Here is a 21,746-nt window from a genome sequence, read left to right as displayed (position 1 = left end):
TTTTGCAGATTTCTATTGGGTTATATTGAGCTACTGTGTACTTTTTATTACAGTTGTCTTTAGCACATTTAGCACATTCTTCACATACTTACAGAAAAAAGGTATCCAGAAAGAAGAAACAAAACGATGTGATTTTAATTTCTCTGGAGGAAGCATTATTACGGATTATGGAGTCAGAAACAACAGTTTAAAATTAAAACGCTTTAATGGTGGATTTGTTTCATTCTAACACGCAGCTTTTCACTTCTCAAGACATTAATTTATGGACTTGAGTCGTGTATATTACTTGTGCATTGTTGTAATGTTTTTATCAGCTGTTTGGACACTGATTCTGACTGCACCCATTCACTGCAGGGGATCCACTGGTTAACAAGTGAACAATGCAACCAAAATGTCTCCAAATCTGTGCTGATGAACAAACAACCTCATTCATCTGTGATGGCCTGAGGGTGAGTAAATTTTCAGCAACAGAATAGAATAGAACTGAATGTGGAGGACCAGTATATTACAGTATAGGTTTGCCTAATGTTTTTAATTAGACATACCATTATATTTAGCTACTAAATAAAAAAATAAAATTAAAATCTTATTATTCTTCAGTTGGGGATTGTAGGTATGTAAATAATCTTATGTAAAATGCATTTCCACTGGTGGGCATGACTGCATGGTCCCTCTGCTCTGTCTGCCCCCGCCTGTGCACTAACGACGGAGCAAGAGAGAGAAGCGAGAGACAGACGTCAGAGAGAGGGATACTATGCAGCCCGCAAAACAGAAGTGTATAGGGTAGAGGATGATGTAAATAAACCGTGCACTTTATCCATACTTTTCTTATTCCCACCCCCTTTTACCCAAGACAGAGAAGGGGCTTGGATAATGATTCGGGAGGAAAAGATTTAGGGACGCCCAAAATTAAATAATCTGATAACGTAGTGACCTTCTGAAAAAAAAAAAACGATTAATTTTAAGTTATCGTAAAGTCCTTGTAACGGCAAAGCAAAAAGACACCGCTGCAAAAAAAAAAAGGTAGGAGAGAGAGAAGGACCGGCAGTTCTGGGGAGCTCGTCGCCGGCTTCCGGACATTCGGGGCGGCATTGAAACCGCAGACGTCGCTCCTGTGGGAAAGCAAGCTACAAAATCTTCAGTATTGGACTAAAATCTCTGGGATTTATAGATTTTGTTTCAGTGATGTCCAGGAAAGTCCAAAGAAGCGAGGTGTGCGCCGACTGCAGTGCACCAGGTAAGGCTGAGATTTATGGATCGAGGCGTTGTTGCGAGCTATCGTTGTCCGGGACTCGGTCGAGCGCGGCGGCTAGAGAGCCAACACCAATCCCGCGCGTGCGCACGAATACTCGGTTAAGCTCATCAGGAAAATGGCCGAAAATTAAGGCCGATATCGCGGCCCAACAAATCAGCTAATTCAGACCTTCTCTTATTTTAGCACTGAACCTATCTGCGGTTTATAATACAACAGAACGATGGTTGTCCATAAAATAAATAATTTAGCAAACTTCTGTCTGTGACTATGAATTTGAGCTGCTTATTGCAGCTTTGCCACCGTGGCTGAAGTTTTATCCGATGCTTGTTGTTAGCACACATCATAAGCCAGTTTGAGGAGCCTGCGAGGTGCTGTCAGTTAAAAGTAACACATTTACACTATACGCAGGAGCTTTTATATAAGCATTATGTAGTGACAGTAAATTATGTTGATTTTAAAGTAAGTTGTCAATGCATATTAAGTATATAACGAGCTCTGTATCGAAAAATACTAACTGACAGTAGCTAGACTAGTTTGCTATAAGTAGCCTGCGGACTCTCGTCTTACTCCCTTGCCAGTAACGTTAACTGTTATTCGAGTAAAATACTTTTCTGTGTGTACAGTTTGTAAATGCTTTATGGCTACTAAGAGTAATAGTTCAGTTAGTCCAGTACAGTTTTTACAATGTAGTTAATCTAAATTTGGGCTGAGACAAGTTAGCTAACTAGCATTAGCAGGTTGACAGGACACATCCAACTCTTGACTGTCTTTACTTGTGTTTGTGCACATATCTTTGCTTCTTTATATCATTTTTGTAGGTAGACATTGTTTAGTGACACATTTCCTGAATGTTTATTTGTTAATCAATGTGTTTTGTTTATTTCTTGTACCATAGGTTGTTTAAAAGTATAATAGATATTTACATTGTATATATTTTTCAGCAGGAATATTTCTGTATGCTGTTGCATAATGCTGAAAGATAATTAATTTGTTATTATTCTCATAGTTTTTCCTTTCTGAAAAAAAAAAGAAATAATAAAAAAAGCAGCCTAAACTGGTTTACTGGTCTTTGCTGTTTTAAGATGGGCTCCCTGTTTGGCCAAGCTGTTGTGTAGTTGATCTTCAACTTGGTATCTCAGCGTGACCAGCTGAAAAGTTTCCCAAAACCCTCTGAAACCAGCCAACAGACCAGTATGACCAGACTGGGACACAGATAAAAACCTCAGACCAGCTTTATGCTGGTTTGAGCTGTTTTTAGCACAGATGGCCTTCATAAAATGATCAGTACAGTATTTCTGCTATGATTATGAGCAACATGCCGAAATTATAGCTGGCGGAAAATATATATTGATTTATTTCTGATGCACGCACGGGTTTCCATTGATCTAGATTGCTACATAGTTGATTATAGGTTTGAGTTGTTCAAATCTATTTCTAGTCCCATCACACATGCCCTTGGGCGGGGCACAATTTCCTGAATTCTACAGAGAAAAAAGTTGGTGTTGCATTTATATTTTAAATAATGCAGAACTTTCCTATTTGTCTGGCTTTTCTTAGCCATTTGTCCCAAAATGCATTGCTCAGTATGTTTACCAGCAAGTTAGGACATCGTAACGCCTTCAGTTGTTTACAAAACATATTTCTGATGCCACTCAGCTGTGCCGTCACTTCAAGCCACCCTTGGCCTTGCTCACTTTGCCTCACCGTCCCCATGGGGGAGACCGAGGGGTGGTATGGGGGGCATGCCAGCTGCTTCCTCATCCACAGCTGCTCTCTCTGCAGGAATGAATGTGTATATGGGAGTGCGTCTTGTTTTGGACAGTTTAGTTCTGTTTCACCTCCTCAGCTATCATGCTTGAAGATCAGCCGCAAGTGCTGTCACCAGTGGGCCTGGCTGACGACTCCACATTTGAGGGCTTGTGTGTCTTTTTTTGCAATCCTCACATGCTCTGTGTCCTTGTGCTGGCCTGTCCTGCGGTGCTAATAGAGCTTGTCATTTTCGTGTTTGACATTTTGTAGGAATGTAGGTAATGTTGAGTGTGTCAGAAGGTGAGGAACTGATGTCTGAGAGTGGTGCCGGGGAAACAGACAGATGGATACATTCTAGTAAATGTATTATGGGTATGAATGAACCTGTGGAAGATCTTCAATTGCATGTCTACCGAGGGCTCAATGGCGCTGTGTGCATGTGTGAGCGTTAGAGAGTGTACACATGAAATTTCATTACGAGCAGAGAAACTCTCATTTGAGATGTTAATGGTTTCAAGCACTTATAGGAAGGACGAGCATGTTAGTTAAGAAGTATGGCATCATCTTAGATTCCCACATGCAAGTGCTCAGCTACATCTCTGTGAACGTCTGGCCATCTTTAAACATATAATGCTGTATGTATATATATATATATATATATATATATATATATACTTTTTTTAAATTAAGCCACTAATTCTGAAGTTCTTAATCACATGCAAGATTCAAACTGTTGGTTATAATCTGAACATTTGGTGGATTAAAATAATCCTAAAAATAAGGAAACAAGCAGGTTTTTTACTTAACATTAATTCTGGCTTTTTTAACTTTGGATGCCTCCTTGTTTTATTATTTTAATAAAAAGAAAATACTGCAACTGTTATATTTTGCTTATAAAAATAATCTCTATTACAAAAAAAAAATAAAAAAAAAAACATCAGTGTAGCGTAATCTTCCTCTTGCTCTAATCGTATCAAAACCCCACTTCGTAAGATTCTGTGGATGAGATTATGTGCTTGAAGTATTGTGGGTGCTGGTTTAATTTTAGCCAGATCCTGAGGGCCTGTGGCAGCCAGAGGCACACTTCTGTCACATTGGGACTTAGTCATTTTTCTGTTTACCTGAATGTCACCTTGTTCCCAACTGCACTTGTACCCTGTTTGGTATGAGGAGAGATGACAATTCATTTTTTGCAGCATGTTTGTATGTCAGAAAGAAATATTTATTTAATCCAATAAACATTATGATTTCACATCGTTAAAGTTTGTAATTTGAAATAATAGCTGGAAATTATACAGTTATTGTTTAAAAAATAACCACTATATATTCATAAATGCACATTTGCTGGCCAAATAATGTTGTTTGTTTATCATTTTTAACCATTCTTACTGTTGCTTCCAACACTAAGACAAGTCTTTCTCACAAATTCTACAACCTCTTTTGTTGTCCAGCGAGACTTTACTTTGGCAACGTTTTATATCAGCAGAATCGTTTACAACGGTGTTCAATTATAGCACCAAAAACCAAACTGATGTAGGAGCAGATCCAGGACTATAGAAACATAAAAACATCAGTCTAAGCAAAACCAGTCAGTCTTTCCACTTCCTGTCCTTATGTGTTTTTTTTTTTCCTTGTTAAAAAAAAAAAAAAACTTGTTACTGCCACAAGGTAAAAAAAAAAAAAAAAAAAAAAACGACTTTTACATCATCTTGTATTTTCAGACCCGGGCTGGAGCAGTATAAACCGAGGGGTTCTGATCTGCGATGAGTGCTGTTCTGTGCACCGGAGCCTGGGCCGTCACATTTCCATCGTCAAACACCTGCGACACAGCGGCTGGCCTCCTTCCCTTCTGCAGGTAACTAAAGAGCCTCTCACACACACATTTTTCAGTTTCCTCAGGATCATAGCCTAATACATACATGTATGCCTCTCAGATGGTGCAGACTCTGGCCAGTAATGGAGCAAACTCGATCTGGGAACACTCTCTGCTGGATCCAGCACAAGTTCAGAGTGGGCGCAGGAAACCGAACCCACAGGATAAAGTCCAGTAAGCCATCTCATAAACCATTCATGCATCATGCATATACCAGAAAGTCAGAATGAAAAAGCAGAAGACTGGGGGTGTTTTTTTGGTCTGTGCAGTATATAATTGTTCTCATGGAGTTCCATGTAATATCAGACTGCTGAGGCAAGACTAGCAAATCTGCTCACTCTGAAGAAATGAGGTTTTAAAAAGTAAAATACAGAGTAATTAAAAATAACTTTTTATCAGAGCAGTTGCGCAGTTTGCAAAGTCTCATTTACAAATCATAAGCTCATGCAGGTGACGAAAGTTTAAGGAATTTCCTGTGCCATCTTCATTGCACCTGTAATAAAAAGGTAAATATGTATTCAAATGCCTAATTTCTTTATTAATATTCATCTAAGCAGTTGTACAATGACACACAAGGCACACCACATCTGCCACACTTTCTCTTAAAGTCTTTGAAATTGTATCTTGAAATCTAAAATTTGTTCTATATTTTATGTATTCAAAAATATAAAATTTGAATATATTTTTCTCTTTGTATTTGTAACAAATAGCAAACAAACACTACTATTTTTTTTTTCAATGTCCTATATATGTAATATGAATACAATTACAGACCCTATTTATTTGAAGAAAGTCTAAAAACTTTAGGCATCTAAGATGAACTTATGATTTATTCCAGATCTTTAAAAGATGATTTGCTTGGATTGATTTAGATCGAGTGTGTCCCTTACATCAGAGAAGGAGCCACCCGTTTTATATAAACAGTTGTGACTGTGTCGATGTAGGCAGGACTGTTGACCAGGCATTCCATTATATATTGATTCCTTGATTTTGAAATTGATCTCCATTCATTTCTGTGTTTGAATATTTGACCCCACAGCCCCACTAAGTCAGAGTTCATTCGCGCCAAGTACCAGATGTTAGCCTTCGTCCACAAGCTGCCCTGCCGTGATGATGATGGGGTCACTACGAAGGACCTCAGCAAGGTTAGACCTCCCAAAGGCATCACCTCCGACTCTTTATCTCACTCTCATCACGTTTTTCCTCCTTGGCCTCTCTCTGCTCCCCACTGTCTGTGACCTTGCAGGAGGGCCCTTAAAATGACACCCCGCTAGTGAATAAATGTGCCTCTCTCAGTGCTATTGAATGGCCCTAATGAGAGGATGTGCAGGAGGTCTGCTCTCTTTCTGTGTCTTTCATGCTGGGTCCCTCTCTTTTTCTCTCACGCACTCACTTATTCTTTTGTTCTTGCTTGCAGCAACTCCACTCAAGTGTGAGGACAGGAAGTCTGGAGACGTGTTTACGGCTGCTGTCACTGGGGGCACAAGCCAACTTCTTTCACCCGGTAAGATCTGCCATCTCGCATGGTTCTCTCTTTGTTCCATCAGTTTTTCTGCATCATTAATAAAATCGATACTATGATTGCTATACTATGACTGCATCATTAATAAAATCGATACTATGATTGCTATACTATGACTGCATCATTAATAAAATCGATACTATTATTGCTATATTGTTCGATAAATCATTTTTTTTTTATTGTTGGAACTGAGGGCGTTTCTGTGTATACCTTTGAACTTTTCCGACTGTTTATGACATCCGATTTGTACAAATCTGAACCAAATCCTAAATACTTTCCAAACCAAAATATTTATATTTCTGTTCTTTCTTAATTCTAATGTTATTACTGTGGCAAACAATATAGACTGTCTAATAAAAAAAAAGGTCTGATTTCATTACCTGTGAAACAACAGTGAAGACAGTCAGTCCGAAAGACTGTATTTGAAAACAGTAGAGTGAGCAGCGCCTGTCACACACCTGATGTTCGCTCCACAGGAAAAGGGCACGACCCCTCTACATGTGGCTGCCAAAGCAGGGCAGGTTCTGCAGGCCGAACTGCTGGTGGTGTATGGAGCGGATCCAGGAGCTCCAGATGTCAATGGCCGCACACCCATAGACTATGCCCGGTAAATATAAAACACAATAGCTCATTAGATCCTCAGCACTGATCGATTTAATCTGTCTATCTGACATTCTATCACTATTTCTTTGTTTGTCATTCTATCGCTATATCTATCTATTTATCTGTATGTCTGTCATTTTAGCACTCTGTTTTTTGTTATATCTCAGTCTGTTGGCCTTATTTTCTACCGCTCTCTGTCTGTCTGTCTGTCTGTCTGTCCTCCTATTGCTGTGTCTGTCTGTTTTTTTTTATAGTTCTGTCAGTTTGATATTCCACCGCTCTGTCTGTCTGCCTTTCTATTACTCTATTTGTACACCTAGCTAATATTTTTGAAAGGATCTAGAGTCTTTAGTTTGTAATGTGACTTTCTTCTTGCAGGCAGGCAGGTCACGTGGAGCTCGCCGAGCGTTTGGTAGAGTGTCAGTATGAGCTCACAGACAGACTAGCCTTCTATCTGTGTGGACGTCGCCCAGGTGAGCTCAGAGTATAATTCAAATTGTGTCGCTTCTTAGATGTCCAAATTGCAAAGAGTGTTCATAAACAGGTTTATAGTGCATTTCTAACATTTTCCTGCTGAGTGTAGTGTGCTTTCCACACAAAAATAGACTGTAGGCGCTGAAACTCTTATTACACCTAAGCTTCTGCTGTGAGGCTTACACATGCAGTGTGAATACACTGTAACCTGATAATATGGGCGTCAAAATAAATATGTCCTAGATCTGTGTGTGTGTGTGTGTGTGTGAAACTGACAAATCTGTCCTCCCAATTGCGGACATTTCAACGCTGTTTTTCTTGTGTCTGTGTTTTTGCAGATCACAAGAACGGTCATTATATCATCCCTCAGATGGCAGACAGGTATATTGTTTGCCTATATGAGAGTTTTTGCATGTGTCTGATTCGTAATAGAACAGATATTGTGTATAAATATTGAAGCTCATCAGTGCAGTTTTATTTATTTCCTGTCCCTCAAGTCTTTTCCTTATCGCTGCCCACATAGGGTAGATACAGTGTACTAAGATCTGTTTTCAGTGGGTGAATTTGTGCGTGCTGGCCAGCAGGTTGCGCCACAAGGTCAATCTGTTTGCATTAGGACAGAAACCTCTGTCCTACCTCAAATGAACCACAGCTGAATGACCTTTACTGAACTGTCCAGAAGGAGTGTTGATGTGGGGTCTATCCCTTTTCGTTCTTTCTCTATCTGTCTGTCTTCTGCTCACTTTTCGGTCCCGCTCACTCGTTCTCTGTTCTCTCCATCTTGCTGCGCTTTTGGAGGCAGAGCTCGCCCTAAGTGCCCGACGCAGAGGTATCTCTCTCTTCTCATCCCCCTCTCCATAAACCCCGCTTTCTTTTTTTCTCACATGGCCATCATCTGGGAGTGGGTGACTAGAGGGATGAGGCAGAAAACATATTTAGAGGAGCCTGAAAACACTATTTTTATTCAGTATCCCATGATTTTCCATTCCGTCAAGTCAATATGCAATACAAATACACCTTTTTTTTACTTGATTACATATTCCTTGTCATATTGTGTACATTTCAGTGCATGTTATTATTCATTGTTCCACCTCAGAAACAAAGTTCCTTTCTGCTGATGTCATCTAGGCCACACAACAGCGGACGTTAGAATGGAAATAGTTGTAAGCTCACATTTAGGTCATGATGTTCTAGTATGGGTCACAATCCAATCAGTTCCTAAAGAATTAATAGAAGTAAAAAAACACTGTTCCTCCTCATCTTTTCTGGCTGCCCGTGTCCCATCCCTTACGCCACACTTCATCCATCCATTCATCCACCTCTCTTTTTTCCTCTCTCCTCATCTTTCTCTGTCTGCATGCCGCCAGCATCCTTTTATTCTTGTGTCTGTGTCTTTGTCTTTGCGTAGCCTGGACCTCTCTGAACTGGCCAAGGCAGCCAAGAAGAAGCTTCAAGCGGTGAGTGATGCAGGTTAATGAGCTGCTACAGAGATTTATGGGAATTTGAGTTTTTAGACAGGCGCAACACAATAAAGCAACAAGCGATAAAAGCTTTTCCATGTAAAGCCCAAAGTATACTTCAGTTTGATTTTGAATGGTGCGTATCTTAACCCCCTGACACAAACACTTGTCAACACGGCCGTCTTGTTTTTTTTGTTTGTTTCTTTTAAAACTGTAAAACTACGGGCCGGTCAGTGTCGCCCATCTGTGCTGATGATGAAAATTACATTACATGCACTATACACATACCCTTAGCATAGCCAAATATACTTTAGGCTTAAAGTCCAAAGTCTGTCAAACAGAAGTTGTGACTGTATTTACTTATATATTTTGATATACTTTAGAGTAAAATGGAATACTGGATGAATGACGGATTAGTTGTTAACCACTAGTAATATGCAATAACAAACAGGGTCGATTTTGACTTGAATTCCAAGTTTTTGCCTTAACTAGCTCCATCAAGTAAACAGGACATTTTATTGGACATTTTATTTGTAGTTTTTTGTATTGTGCTGCGACGTTCTGCCCACACTAAAATCTCATTGGTCTAAAATTTAGTTCTATATATTAAATATAAAATGTTTTTTATTGACTGTTACTGTGTTGCATCCCACAGTTTTTTATTTCAGTGTGTCCATATGAATTACTTGTCACAAGAATTCTGTTTAGGCTGGTTGAGACGAGTATGTTTGATAAACTCATCAAATGCGTAGAAATTCAGTAGATAAATTTAGCAGATGCTTCAAATTCCCTTAGCTTTTTGTAGTGCCTTGTTGGAGCATGTTGCTTAGTTGTGTCCTCCTGTTCTGTGCGTGCGCTCAGTTTTTGCTGTGATTTTGTGTTTTTTTCCCCCTCTATGTCTGAATTTTAATGCAACATACTGTTGTGTGTGTGTGTGTGTGTGTGTGGATGCAGTTAAATAACCGTTTGTTCGAGGAGCTGGCTATGGATGTGTACGATGAAGTGGACCGTAGAGAGAATGATGCAGGTAAGACTCAAACTCCCCATCTGTTCCTATCCCAACGTTCCCTGATTCTCATTCTTTCTGTAATGTAGTTCTGGAGCAGTCCGGATGCGTGGGGACAGTTGAATCCGTGTCCCTGGAGACACAGTGATCGGTGTGTTGTATAAACACTGACTATAGAAGGACTTGAGCAGTGCAGTCAGCTTGTAGAGAAGGGAGGGAGAGAGAGAGAGAGACGGCAAATGGAAAGGAGGGTGAAAGGGAGCGAGAGCGAGGGAGTGCCGCAGGAATTCTCTCCTCCTCCTCCTCTCTCTCTTTACTCCCGTTGCTGGTTGTAGAGGAGAAGAGGTAGCATACTGGGTGGCAGACTGGGATTCTGATGGTAAGCGGGGCTGGGAGCGAGGCAGGGGGCCAAACGCACACATGAACACAAACCGAACAGGAGGGGTAGATGCAAACTCTCTGAAACCTCAGGGCTACGCCATTGGATTCTGTTTCTTTATACTTGTCTTGTTTATATATGTCCATTCTGTTTCTCTCAGTGTGGCTCACAACTCAGAACCACAGTACACTTGTGACGGAACGGAGTGCTGTCCCCTTCTTACCCGTCAACCCTGAATACTCAGCGACACGCAACCAGGTAACACAGCATTTTAGAGGATGTGTTTGAAGTATGTTTGGGAGAAGGTTTTCTGCTCCTGCTGCCCATTTGTGTAAGGGCCCGTCACTTCCACGCAGGCCCGTTTTTGATGGAGGCACAAAGGAGAGATGATATCTGGGGTGCAGACGACATGGGGCTAAAAATAGACATTTAGTGGTTATGCAAACATCTGAGGCTCAGGTTTGGGCGGCAAATCAACGAATGGATGATTTCCAGCTGCGTAACTGCTGCAGACGCACAGCGGCTCCCTCCTCCTCAGCGTTTCCACTGGCATCCTCGCATGACCCTGTCTGTACCACTGCTTGAAATAGTTCTTTTATACAGCCAGACCACTAAGTGCGTTTGCTCAAGGGTACGTTTCCTGCAGGCTGATTGGCCAGGCTGGGAATTTCCTGTTCTTTTGTGTATACATGAGGTTTTGAGACATGGAAAGAGATGATGGGAGGAGGGACACCTACACCCAGTGGTCAAGAGTTGGAACAGTGAACTGTTGATGTGGCAGTGTTTTTCAGTATTTGACATGTCCAAGTCGCCTCTTCCTGAGTGGACAGTTCTGTAAATGCATATGTATTGCAGAGTGACTAAGTGATTAAATAAAACTTACTTTGGAATAACTCGCAAATTTGACAAACAATCAGATCTCCACAGAAAAGCTCTCCAGTAAAAATATTTCCTGTACAGAAATCATTCATAAAATTATACATATTCCCACATTTTTGTGTTTATTAAATATTTAGGCTATTTCTAATATTTTTTTGCTCCTAAAAGTAAAGTACTCTTTAGTCTAGAACAAGTTTGACAACGTTTTTTCCCAAAAATCTGTGTAAAAATTCAGTACATATAGTTAGGGTCTGTTTATAATTGCATTAATTATTTCTAAAAACATGTTAATTATTGTTCAAAAAATTTGGGATTAGTAATTTTATTTAAAGTTAAAGACTTTTTAACTTTTTTTCTGAAGTGTCTTATTTATTTGAATAAAAATACAGTTAGAACAGTAATATTATTGAAATGTAAAGCGCTTTCTATTTTATAATATAATAAAAACAATGTATTTTAATATACTACTTTTAATATTGTAATATTTTTTTGTATATATATTTAGTGGTCAATCAATTTAAAAATATTACGAATTAATCACACTTTTTTTCTGAAATTAATCACGATTAATCCCACTAGCATTAACGTTTTGAAAGGTACTTTTATATTGCAATAATTTCATATTCAATCTTCAAATTACTGTAGAAACTACATAAAGACAGTATATTTTTAATATTTGTTTAATGGCATCTTTTTTAATAACTGAAGGCCAGTATCACTGATACCAGTACCGATGTCTTGAAATATATATATTTTTAATATGATTAACCATTAAAGGGATAGTTCTCACTTTCAGTTGCTGGTCCCTGTGATAATTGCGTTAAATATTTTTAACATGTTGAACTGAAAAAAATTATTCGCCTGCATTAACACAGCACTATATATCTTTAGTGTCATGTGATCCTTCAGAAATCATTCTGTCATGCTGATTTGATGAAACACTACTACTTATTATTAAATTTGAAAAAAGATTTAAAATTTTTATACTTTTTTTTTTCAGAATTCTTTTATGAATAGAAAGTTCACGTTCATTAATTATTCTAAAAGCTTTTCTGAAACAATGTAAAACTTTTTACCGTCAATTTAATTAATCTTTTTCTATAAATAATAAATGCATTTATGTATATTTTTTTGTCATTTGTAGGGGCGGCAGAAATTGGCTCGCTTTAACGCACGGGAGTTCGCCACCCTCATTATCGACATTCTCAGTGATGCCAAGCGACGGCAGCATGGAAAAGGCCTGACAAGCCCCACAGGTGAGACGGCCACATTGCATTCATCAAACTTACAGGTTTTAGTGAAATATCAATAATACAGCTTCAGTAAAGCTGGATATAGCTAAGCCAGTGCAGTTTTTGGGACTCTCAATGCCTCCCCATATTAATGATGTTATCTTTCATTTTTGTGGTTATTGTTTTTCAGACCCGCTGGATCTGAGTCAGGCGGATGATGACCAACACGATTATGACAGCGTAGCGTCTGATGAAGACACAGACAGCGAGCTAACCGCACAGAATAACAACAACACTCAGCGCAACAACCGGGCCAAGGTGAGCTCATCTAAACCCTTACTCGCTCACTGTAAATGTACTCCACCTAATCCTAATTACGAGTTGTCTGAGGTTGAAGATTTGTGCTCATCCATCCAGACTTCTATCATTCTTAATAATGAAATCATTTGATTGAGTTGGAGAACATCTTAAAACCTTTGGAGAAACAAGTTCAGATATTTATCTGAATCTTAAGAAATGTTTAATTTCTTGTATTGTGGGTAAGGCCTTGGTAGATGTTGATAATGGTTTTGCCAGACTTGCAGATTAGTATATTCAGTAGTACAGAAGCCAGTGTTGTCATGTCCCAGCATGCACCACTGGAAGAGCAGTAACAGCAGCCCTGCCTCATATTTGCAGAATGACATCATCCCTTTTTCAAGGCTGTGATCAGTGAAACCATTGTTCTGCAGCTGAAGACAGGCTGCTGTGTCTGAGCATGCTCACTCCACATTCAGGAAGTCACTTGGCTGAGTGTAGAAGAGCAAAAGAGTAAACCCCATATTCTTCACTGTCTGTTTGAGGAATGTGGGGTTTAAAACCTTCTCCAGTAGCACTGCTGTTTGTCATATTGTACAGTTATTAATTTAATTAGACATGCACTGATCAACTGACCAGGGACTGCAATTAGCCGAACAGCAAGAACTGTTTTGTGTCTCTGAGCAACACACAGCCCTGTTTTACTGAATGAATCAATAAATGAGTCAATAATTCAGTAACCTGTTTCGTATAGAAAAGTTTTATTATTTGTATGTGCAAATAATTATTTAAAACATTAGTCTTCTAAAAGAACTTATGTATTTGCAATTTTATGGTGTAAATTAAATTATGGCACCTCTCAGCTTCAACAAACAGTCTGTGTAAAAACATCTAATACCACTTCAGATGTGCTTATGTGTTTCCTGGAGTTTGTCGATACTGTTTTCATTTGAATGGTAACAATTATACAGTTTCTTGTTATTCTAACTGAATTAATTGAAACAATCTAAGAATCTGATGTAGAATATGACATTTAATAAGGTTAGGGGGAAAAAATTACCATTTATAAACAGTGGAAAATGATATGTCTGTTTCATCATAGAGAGCAGCTCATTTTTAGTTAATTGTTATTTCTTCCTCTTTCCAGTCACAGAGCACTTTATTTTGAGAGTTGTTTAAGTGAGAGAACATCTGTGACTTAGTCCAGATCGGGGGAATTGTAATGCTTTATAAATTATTTTATAAATTATTTTATTTTATTTTATTTATTTATTTATTATTATTATTTTAGATGTTTTTATTTATTTTTATTTGCATTGAAAAAAAGTAGATTTTATTTGCATATGCTGTCAAGTATAGTTCTTATAACGGAAATCGGAATCGGCAGGTCACACTAACAAAAAGAAATCGAAATCGGCCAAGAAAATTCTCTAATGAAAATTAAATTTTACATTACCTATTCAGTATGCTTTATAATAATGTTCATTAAAATCTCCATATCAGTGTTCAGTTTACATATACATATGGACATCAGTAATGCTTAAAATTATGATACGTGCTGTTAGTTTTCTAAGAGACTGAACTTTTAGTGAGATTTTTTTGACTTTCAAACTTCTGTTCAAAAGCTTTACAAATATTAAAATAAAGTACAGTAATAATGTTAAATATTATTACAGTTTAAAATATTTGTTTATTTTATTTGAATGTGTCATGTATTCTTATAATGGCAAAGCTGAATTTTTTCTTGTTGTATGTACTTTTTTTTTTTTACTGTCATTTTGATCATTTTGCTGTTTATTGTTAATTAAGAGTATATTGTGATTTGATTGGTGATACGTGTTGTTGATCAGAGCATGGACTCGTCAGACCTGTCAGATGGGCCAATCACACTACAGGAATATCTGGATGTGAAGAAAGCATTGGCCTCCTCAGAGGCCAAAGTTCAGCAGCTCATGAAGGTCAACAACAACCTGAGTGAAGAGCTGCGGAGGCTTCAGAAGGAGGTACACCCATCTACTGTATTAAAACAAGTACCTTTTTTATTTCCATTGATAATTTCACACTAATAGAAATTAATTACTGCCATAAACTACAGTTCACCATTACACAAACTGATACCAAACCATCAAACAGAGCAGAACAGTTTTTATAAACGGTGCTTTTCAAAAGTTTGGGGTCGCTTAAATGTATTTTTAAAAAGAGATCTCTTTTGCTCACCAAAGCTGAATTTATTTGATCAAAAATACAACAAAAAAAATTATAACAATTTGAAATTAGTTTTTCTTTTTTATCAAATGTAATTTATTTCTTTAATGACAACGGGACAAAATCATTAGGATATTAAGTAAAGATCATGTTCCATTAAGAGATTTTTAAAATTTCCCTACTGTAAATATATTAAAACTTAATTTTTGATTTGCAGTATTCATTGCTAAGAACTTAATTTGGACAACTTTAAAGACAATTTTCTCAGTATTTCGATTTTCTTGCACCCTTAGATTCTAGAATTGTCCGATCCTAACAACTGGTTAGGTACCTGAATTGTCCTATTCAGAAATCAATGAAACCGAATCTAAATAGAGCGTTGAAACAGGAAGTGAAGTTAACAGAAGATAATGACAAAATAACAGGTTTTCGCGACAGTCCTACCCCAAACTTTTCAATAGAACTGTAGATATCTTATACCATGTACCACTGAGAATGAAGCCCCTCAGACAAGCTTGAACTTCCTGTCCATCAGAACAACCCCATTTTATCAGCCCCAGCATGACATAACCATCCACACTGCAACTGTTTTTTTTTTGGTACTTGTGTTTGTGTGTGTGAGACTCCCATTGATACTCCTCCATCCCTGTAGATCACGCGGATGCAGACGGAGAACAGCGCGCTGCAGGGGGCCCAGGCTGGGGCCGGGGGTGCTCTGACCGGGGGTGGTGGCCCAGGGCTGTGGCCTGGTGGGGTAAGGGGTACGGGCGGTAGCGGAGGGGTAAGTGGAGGCTCCAGCCTAAATGCACCCTCATCTGCCCCCCTCCGCCGGGATAGACAAGCCTTTTCTATGTATGAGCCTGTGGGGACCACCCCCAAACCTCTCACCCCAGCCCTGGACCCCCTGACGGGCCGCCTGCAGCCTCTCAGTCCCGTAAGTGTGAGCATTAGTGTCCAGCCTGATTTTTTTAAACTTCCTTTTCCTGTCGGGCTCTCTTTCTCCCTCTGCTTAGCTGAGCCCACACTGGTGTGCTGCTGCTTACTCACTGCTCTCTACCGCCACCCTATGGCCAAACAGGAGCACTTCCTGCCCTGATAACACTTTTCTTTTTCTAGATATTGGCTGTCTTTCCAAACTCAGTGTGCTGCCTAAATCAACAGCATTTTTTAGCATCCTGGGTCTCTTATACACCTGGGTAGGGTTGCACCAGCCATTCGTAAGTTCTTACTTAAATTAGAACATCGAGTCCAAACTAGAAGCTTAGTACCTACTAGCTAGTTTGTAACTAAATCTGAACATTATTTGGTTGCGCCATTTGTTTGTAAGGCAGCTAGCAAGTAGCTTGTAAGCTCTCCCTAATGCATAAAGTAATGCATAGTCACATGATATGATTTTTACCCTAAATGATCCAGTGCATAAATTTTTTTTTAGTAGTGCACAAGTTGTAACTTAGTGCCATTTTACTTCAAAACTAAGCTAAGTTGTATCTTGCATACAGCTGGTGCAACCAACCCCTGGTATCAACAGCTTTTTGGCATTATTTGATCATAAGTTAACTATGCTAATTGTGAATATCTAACCAACTCTCATGAAAGTGCATATAAATAGTACATCGAATAAAAATGAAAACGTGTGGTATTGATACGCAAAAATGGACTTTGGCGTGCATATACTACGCGATGGATAGGTTTAGGGTTGTGGGGTAGATGCGTATCATATATACGCGAAAACTGCGTAATATATGCATGCCAAAGTGTGTATCAATACCACAAGTTTTTTTTTTTTTTTTTTTTTTTTACTATTTATACACATTTTCATGAGACTGGGCTTGAATATCTTAAGTACAACTATATAATTTCATAAACTACTCCAAAATTTATTTTCATTTGTACTTTTATTTCTGCCTCTTTTTTTACTACATTTTTTGCATATTCGTTTTTGTTCATTTATTTTTTATTAACTATCAATGTAATTTTGATGGAGTATTATTATTATTATTAACTTTTTTTAAATGCTTTAGCTTTTTAGTCTGGAATGTGTAGAGAATGATTTATTGGTTACCTGATTAGTGAAACTCAAAGAAGTGGATCTGCATGGCACACACAAACTGCTTAATGAACTGATTTCTTGTAGTGTGCAGTGAATCGTGCTGCTCCTGACAGCGCTGAAATGAGAAATCATCCTCCGTTTGTGGATATTCATAGATCTGTAGGATGTATTTTAATATCTTTTGAATGCCTTGTTTTGATTTGCTTTAATGCTTTTGCAATTATGCAAATATGCCATGTTTTGATTATACAATATCCCATTTTTGGGTCATTGCTGGCAGTGTGGTGTAGACTAATTTTGTTTTATTAGTCATGGTTAATGTATTTTGGATGCACCTTTGTGCCTGATTTATTAACTGGACTATTTTAATGTATGTCTATTTTTAGTGTTTTAGTTCAGAGTAGAGGATGTGTTGTTGCACTGTTAATTCAGTTTTGCTTTTGAGCTCAATGTAGAATCTTGCTGTTGAAAACCTCTACACTAACAGAATTACAGTCTTTAGTATAACAGTTTTGCTGCAGATTGCCTTAAATCTAACAGTCCTGTGCAGATGTGACTATCAAACGCTGCTTCTTTCCTCTCCATCCTCTTTCTGCTGACTGTATGTTAGCTTTTCTCCTCCTGTTAATCTCATTCTGCTCATGTTCAGGTGCGAAAGGGTGCTCCTGCAGGTCCCACCCCCTACGGAGGAGCACACCTGTCAGCCTCCACTGACGGCCGATATCATGTGAGAGCCTCTATCCACTCGTATCTACACTGACATGTGAGTTACAGGCTGTGATGTGTATCAGACCTCTGCTCGTTTTTGTCTTATCCAGCCTCTAAAAGCAGGAGAGAAATACGGGAGCGGAACTGATAGTGACTATGACAACTCTCAAACATACGACGTCTCCTTTGGGTGAGTGCTAGCGCAAAACAAAACAAAGCAAAACACACCAGATTCAGCATCTTTTTACATGTGCCTTATTTCATTTGAAATTTGTGGAGAGATGTTTGCAGTATTTCATTTGTGATGAGAAGAGTAATAAAAAAAGTAATACAAATCAACGCGTGTACTGTCTTAAGACATTAAGACAGAAATATATTGCTATTGTAGTATTGTTATATTTTTAATATATGAATAATTATTTTTATGAATTAATAAATATTTTTTTATTAATTTTAACATAAATGTATATATTGTATGAATGTATATATTAATATTTTTATTTCAATGTTAGATTTAGAAGTAATATATTTGTCTTCTTAAAAATAAGATACTATATAATATGCCATATAATGTTATTGCAAACTAATTGAATAATAATTGGATATTAAAATAAGTAATATTACATGAATAATATATTTTATAATGAATTTTTAAAATTATTTTACAGTTACTATATATATATGTGTGTGTGTGTATCTAAAATTATTTCATTGTACTTTTAATAAAAATGTTCCACACAGAGTACATTATATTGCAATATTATAGTAGTAATATATTTGTTTGTTTTTTTAATATTATTCTACCATATAATATGCAGTATAATTTTGTTATTAATTAATTATTAACTAATAGTTATTATAATAAATATCATCCTTTTTTTATTTTACTCTATAATATTTAAAAATATATACCGGTATTTATTTTAATTATTTGTAATAACTTAGACCTTAAAAACACACTGACAATAAATGTATTTCTTTTAGATTGTAAGTTTAAAGGTTTAATTGTGTGTTCATTATTTTTGTTCTTTCTTTTTCTTTTATGTAGTAGTGTGGGCCGCAGCAGCGAGGAGGACAGCAGGGGGGATGTGGAAGACGCCGAGGTTGAGCCGGACCCCACGCTGCCCTGCACAGAGGACGTCATCCTCAAAACCGAGCAGGTCACCAAGAACATCCAGGAGCTCCTGAGAGCTGCACAGGAGTTTAAACATGACAGGTATGATGGACCGTTACTCCTCAAGCTGAATGCTAAGTCATTTTGCTACAGTTAATAGAAACAAACTATTATGGAAAGTTAACAAAGATCTACTTGGGGAAATCTTGAAAGAAATCTGTCTTTGGTTGCAGTTTTGTGCCATGCTCAGAGAAGATCCACTTAGCTGTGACAGAAATGGCCTCGCTGTTTCCAAGGGTAAATAAATGCGTCTTATTGTGATACATTGCCTCAAGATATTCAACCAGACATATTAAATCTATCTGTTCTGTCTGTTGCTCTCAGAGACCAGCGCTAGATGCAGTGCGTTCTTCCTTGAAGCTCCTGGCGGCCAGTGCGTCCCGCCTGCAGGTGGAGTGTCGTAAAGCGGCGCCCTCCGACTCATCGGTCACGACGGTGGACTACCAGCTCCTCACCCAGCAGGTCATCCAGTGCGCCTACGACATTGCCAAAGCTGCCAAGCAGCTGGTCACCATCACCACCCGAGAGAAAAAACAGTGACCCCCCCGGCACACTGGGGTCCACCGAGCAGGGGCAAAGACTGAGAAACAGGAGAAAAGAACAAGACACTAAGTAAAACTGACGGCTGGGAATCGTTGGTCAGGTAGATGGACAAAAGATGGGAAAAGAAATGGTGTTGAATCTAGCTGCGTTCACTCGGACGCAGGGATGTCAGATGCTTGGGAGAAGCCTGCTTTTCCTTCCACTCCTTTTCTTCCCTTATTTCAGTATGTCAGGAGGATCTTCTTTCATCTAAACACTACACAGGCAGACCCACAATTCAGTGCTGATGGTCTGTTAGCGCATGGGCGGCTATTTTGGGTTTTGTTTGTGAAACACACAAGCACTGCTAACCGTCAGAGAACCAGAAACGTTCCTCCTAAATCATTTTTCCTCTCTTTCTGTGTCTTTCAATTGATTTAGTGTTTTTAAATGCCGCTTTTCTTGGAACAAATGTACTGAAATGTACTTAAACAACAACACTGGATTTATTTTAATGATTATGACTTATGTTTCGTATTATTGTTACAATTATTGATGTCTTCTGTTGATTTTAGTTTTGGTGGAAATCACGCAGCTTTGTGAACATTGACAGGGGTGAACAATAACCTGTGAAAACTAACCAGAACACTCCCGTCCTCCAGTGGTAGAAGCACGTTTGTCGGAGTACGTTGAACACTAGCCTAAGGAGCAGAGGGGGGGTGATGACACTACAGTTGCGGATCCCTCTTTTTTCATCTTCGAGCACAAAGACAGCGTTTGGGGTTGATGTACAGAAAGGTTTTGCCAGGACTCTCTCACCCTGGTTCATCTCATCTCAATCCCTACATTAGTGGGTTTCGGTATCAGAACAGTGCAAATGTGTTAGCACAATCATCACATTGTCTTTAGCTTATTAAGTTAGGACAAAACCATCACTTTAGCACAACATGTTGATTTTCTGCACATAATCGAATGGCCTTTATCATCAGTTTAGTGGAGTTTCACTTCAGGACCAGGCTTTTTGTGTGTGTGGTGGTTGTTTGTTTTCCTTTAGAGAATATTTGATTGCTTTGTTCTTTATAATTCATGTTTTTTTGTATCAAGCATGTGTGTAGTTAAAGGTTATTAATGTAAGAAGACCCTTATTATGTTCTATAAGCTACAAGCATGTGAATGTTGATGGTTGAAGATGACCACTGTCAATGTTCTCATCACTAACATTTTACACACAGTCACAGGGAAAACACGTCACGTGGGTGAGGATGTCCGTCTGCCTCGACAGGACCAGTGAAGTCACATTCTGTGGCACCAGTCGGGGCGACCGGGCTCACTTTTGAAAATTGTGGGAAATGACTCCCTCTCTATGTTGATGTTCATGGGAAAGGAGTCGAACTGAAGCTTCCAGTACGTATGCACGCGTAGATGAACATCTGTGTGCGCGAGCGCGATCAAACCAAGTTGTTGCATTTTAGATGTCATGCTACGAGCCTTAAACTTCCTGTTGTTTTCCATATCAGTTTTACCCACCAGCCTTTTAAGTTAAGCCATTTTTTTTCTTTCTTGCCTTTTGTCTCTTTAACTTGGGGAATGGGATATTTTTAGTGTCCCCTGGTAACGTGTCAAAAAGATTGTCTGAAAATCTCTGATCATTGCCTTTGCACATCTGCTAGACTGACTTTAATCAGTAATTTAATCATGTGACTGGCGTCTCGCTCTTCCACACTACAAGCACATGGTGAGGAAAACGGTGTATGCTTTCCCTCCAGATTGTTCGTTTTCCACTAAATATGACCGGATGGTTTACTGTGTTAATGACTTGGGAGAAAGAGCCTGGGCCATTATTTAAGAAGCACTAAATTCAGAGAGATATCTGAGAAAGGAAGTCATTGCACACATACTATATGTCCAGCTCTCAATCTGATTCCTTTTAGAGTAGTTTGTAGATTTTCCCAGCCATCCTGCTGCAGATGCATACTTTGCTCACATAATACACCGGTGAAATTATTTTTAAATCGATTAATGCCACAAACATACACACACACACATACACACACTTCCGTGATCGGTCATACTGGCTGCACTATACTTGTTATGACTGTTCTTTATCACATGAGAGATTAACTGATGGGAGAAATTTGTTTAGCAGAAGCTACCTGTAAAAAATTGAAATTAACTAAAAGACTAAGCAAAACCATTTCAATCGTAATAAAGACTCATAAGCTGTACATTTGTAATAAATTAAAGAAAAAGTTAATTGTCTTCTGTGAGTCGTTCTTTGGTATTTTAATTGCGGTGATGTATATGGAGGTAAATCAGTAGCTAAACTCGAGAAGTTGACAGTGTGGTTACTTATTATAA

The 21,746-nt window shown here is 38.4% G+C and overlaps 1 protein-coding gene across 4 annotated transcripts; it reads left to right on the top strand.

Moving 5' to 3' along the window:
• The first annotated feature begins 707 nt into the window (after positions 1–707).
• Positions 708–21,647, top strand: LOC113058530 (ARF GTPase-activating protein GIT1-like). Of its 4 annotated transcripts, none has more exons than XM_026226502.1 (21): positions 708–1,237; positions 4,726–4,859; positions 4,939–5,051; positions 5,917–6,022; positions 6,295–6,381; positions 6,876–7,006; positions 7,381–7,475; positions 7,815–7,857; positions 8,279–8,305; positions 8,885–8,933; positions 9,891–9,963; positions 10,482–10,579; positions 12,345–12,456; positions 12,623–12,750; positions 14,580–14,732; positions 15,587–15,868; positions 17,634–17,711; positions 17,803–17,882; positions 18,744–18,908; positions 19,040–19,103; positions 19,191–21,647. In XM_026226502.1, exons 1-21 carry the CDS (start codon positions 1,186–1,188, stop codon positions 19,404–19,406), a joined length of 2,286 nt encoding a protein of 761 aa, XP_026082287.1. In that variant the 5' UTR covers positions 708–1,185; the 3' UTR covers positions 19,407–21,647. The 4 variants fall into 4 exon arrangements, with proteins under 4 accessions (XP_026082287.1, XP_026082286.1, XP_026082290.1 ...); XM_026226501.1 differs by having other exon boundaries at positions 18,741–18,908; XM_026226505.1 differs by lacking the exon at positions 15,587–15,868 and having other exon boundaries at positions 18,741–18,908.
• The last annotated feature ends 99 nt before the right edge of the window (positions 21,648–21,746 follow it).

This window comes from Carassius auratus, chromosome 40, assembly GCF_003368295.1.
Source record: "Carassius auratus strain Wakin chromosome 40, ASM336829v1, whole genome shotgun sequence".
In the NCBI taxonomy this organism is placed as follows: Eukaryota; Metazoa; Chordata; class Actinopteri; order Cypriniformes; family Cyprinidae; genus Carassius; species Carassius auratus.
Note: the sequence above shows the minus strand (reverse complement) of the source record. Positions and strands in the feature narration are given on the sequence as shown.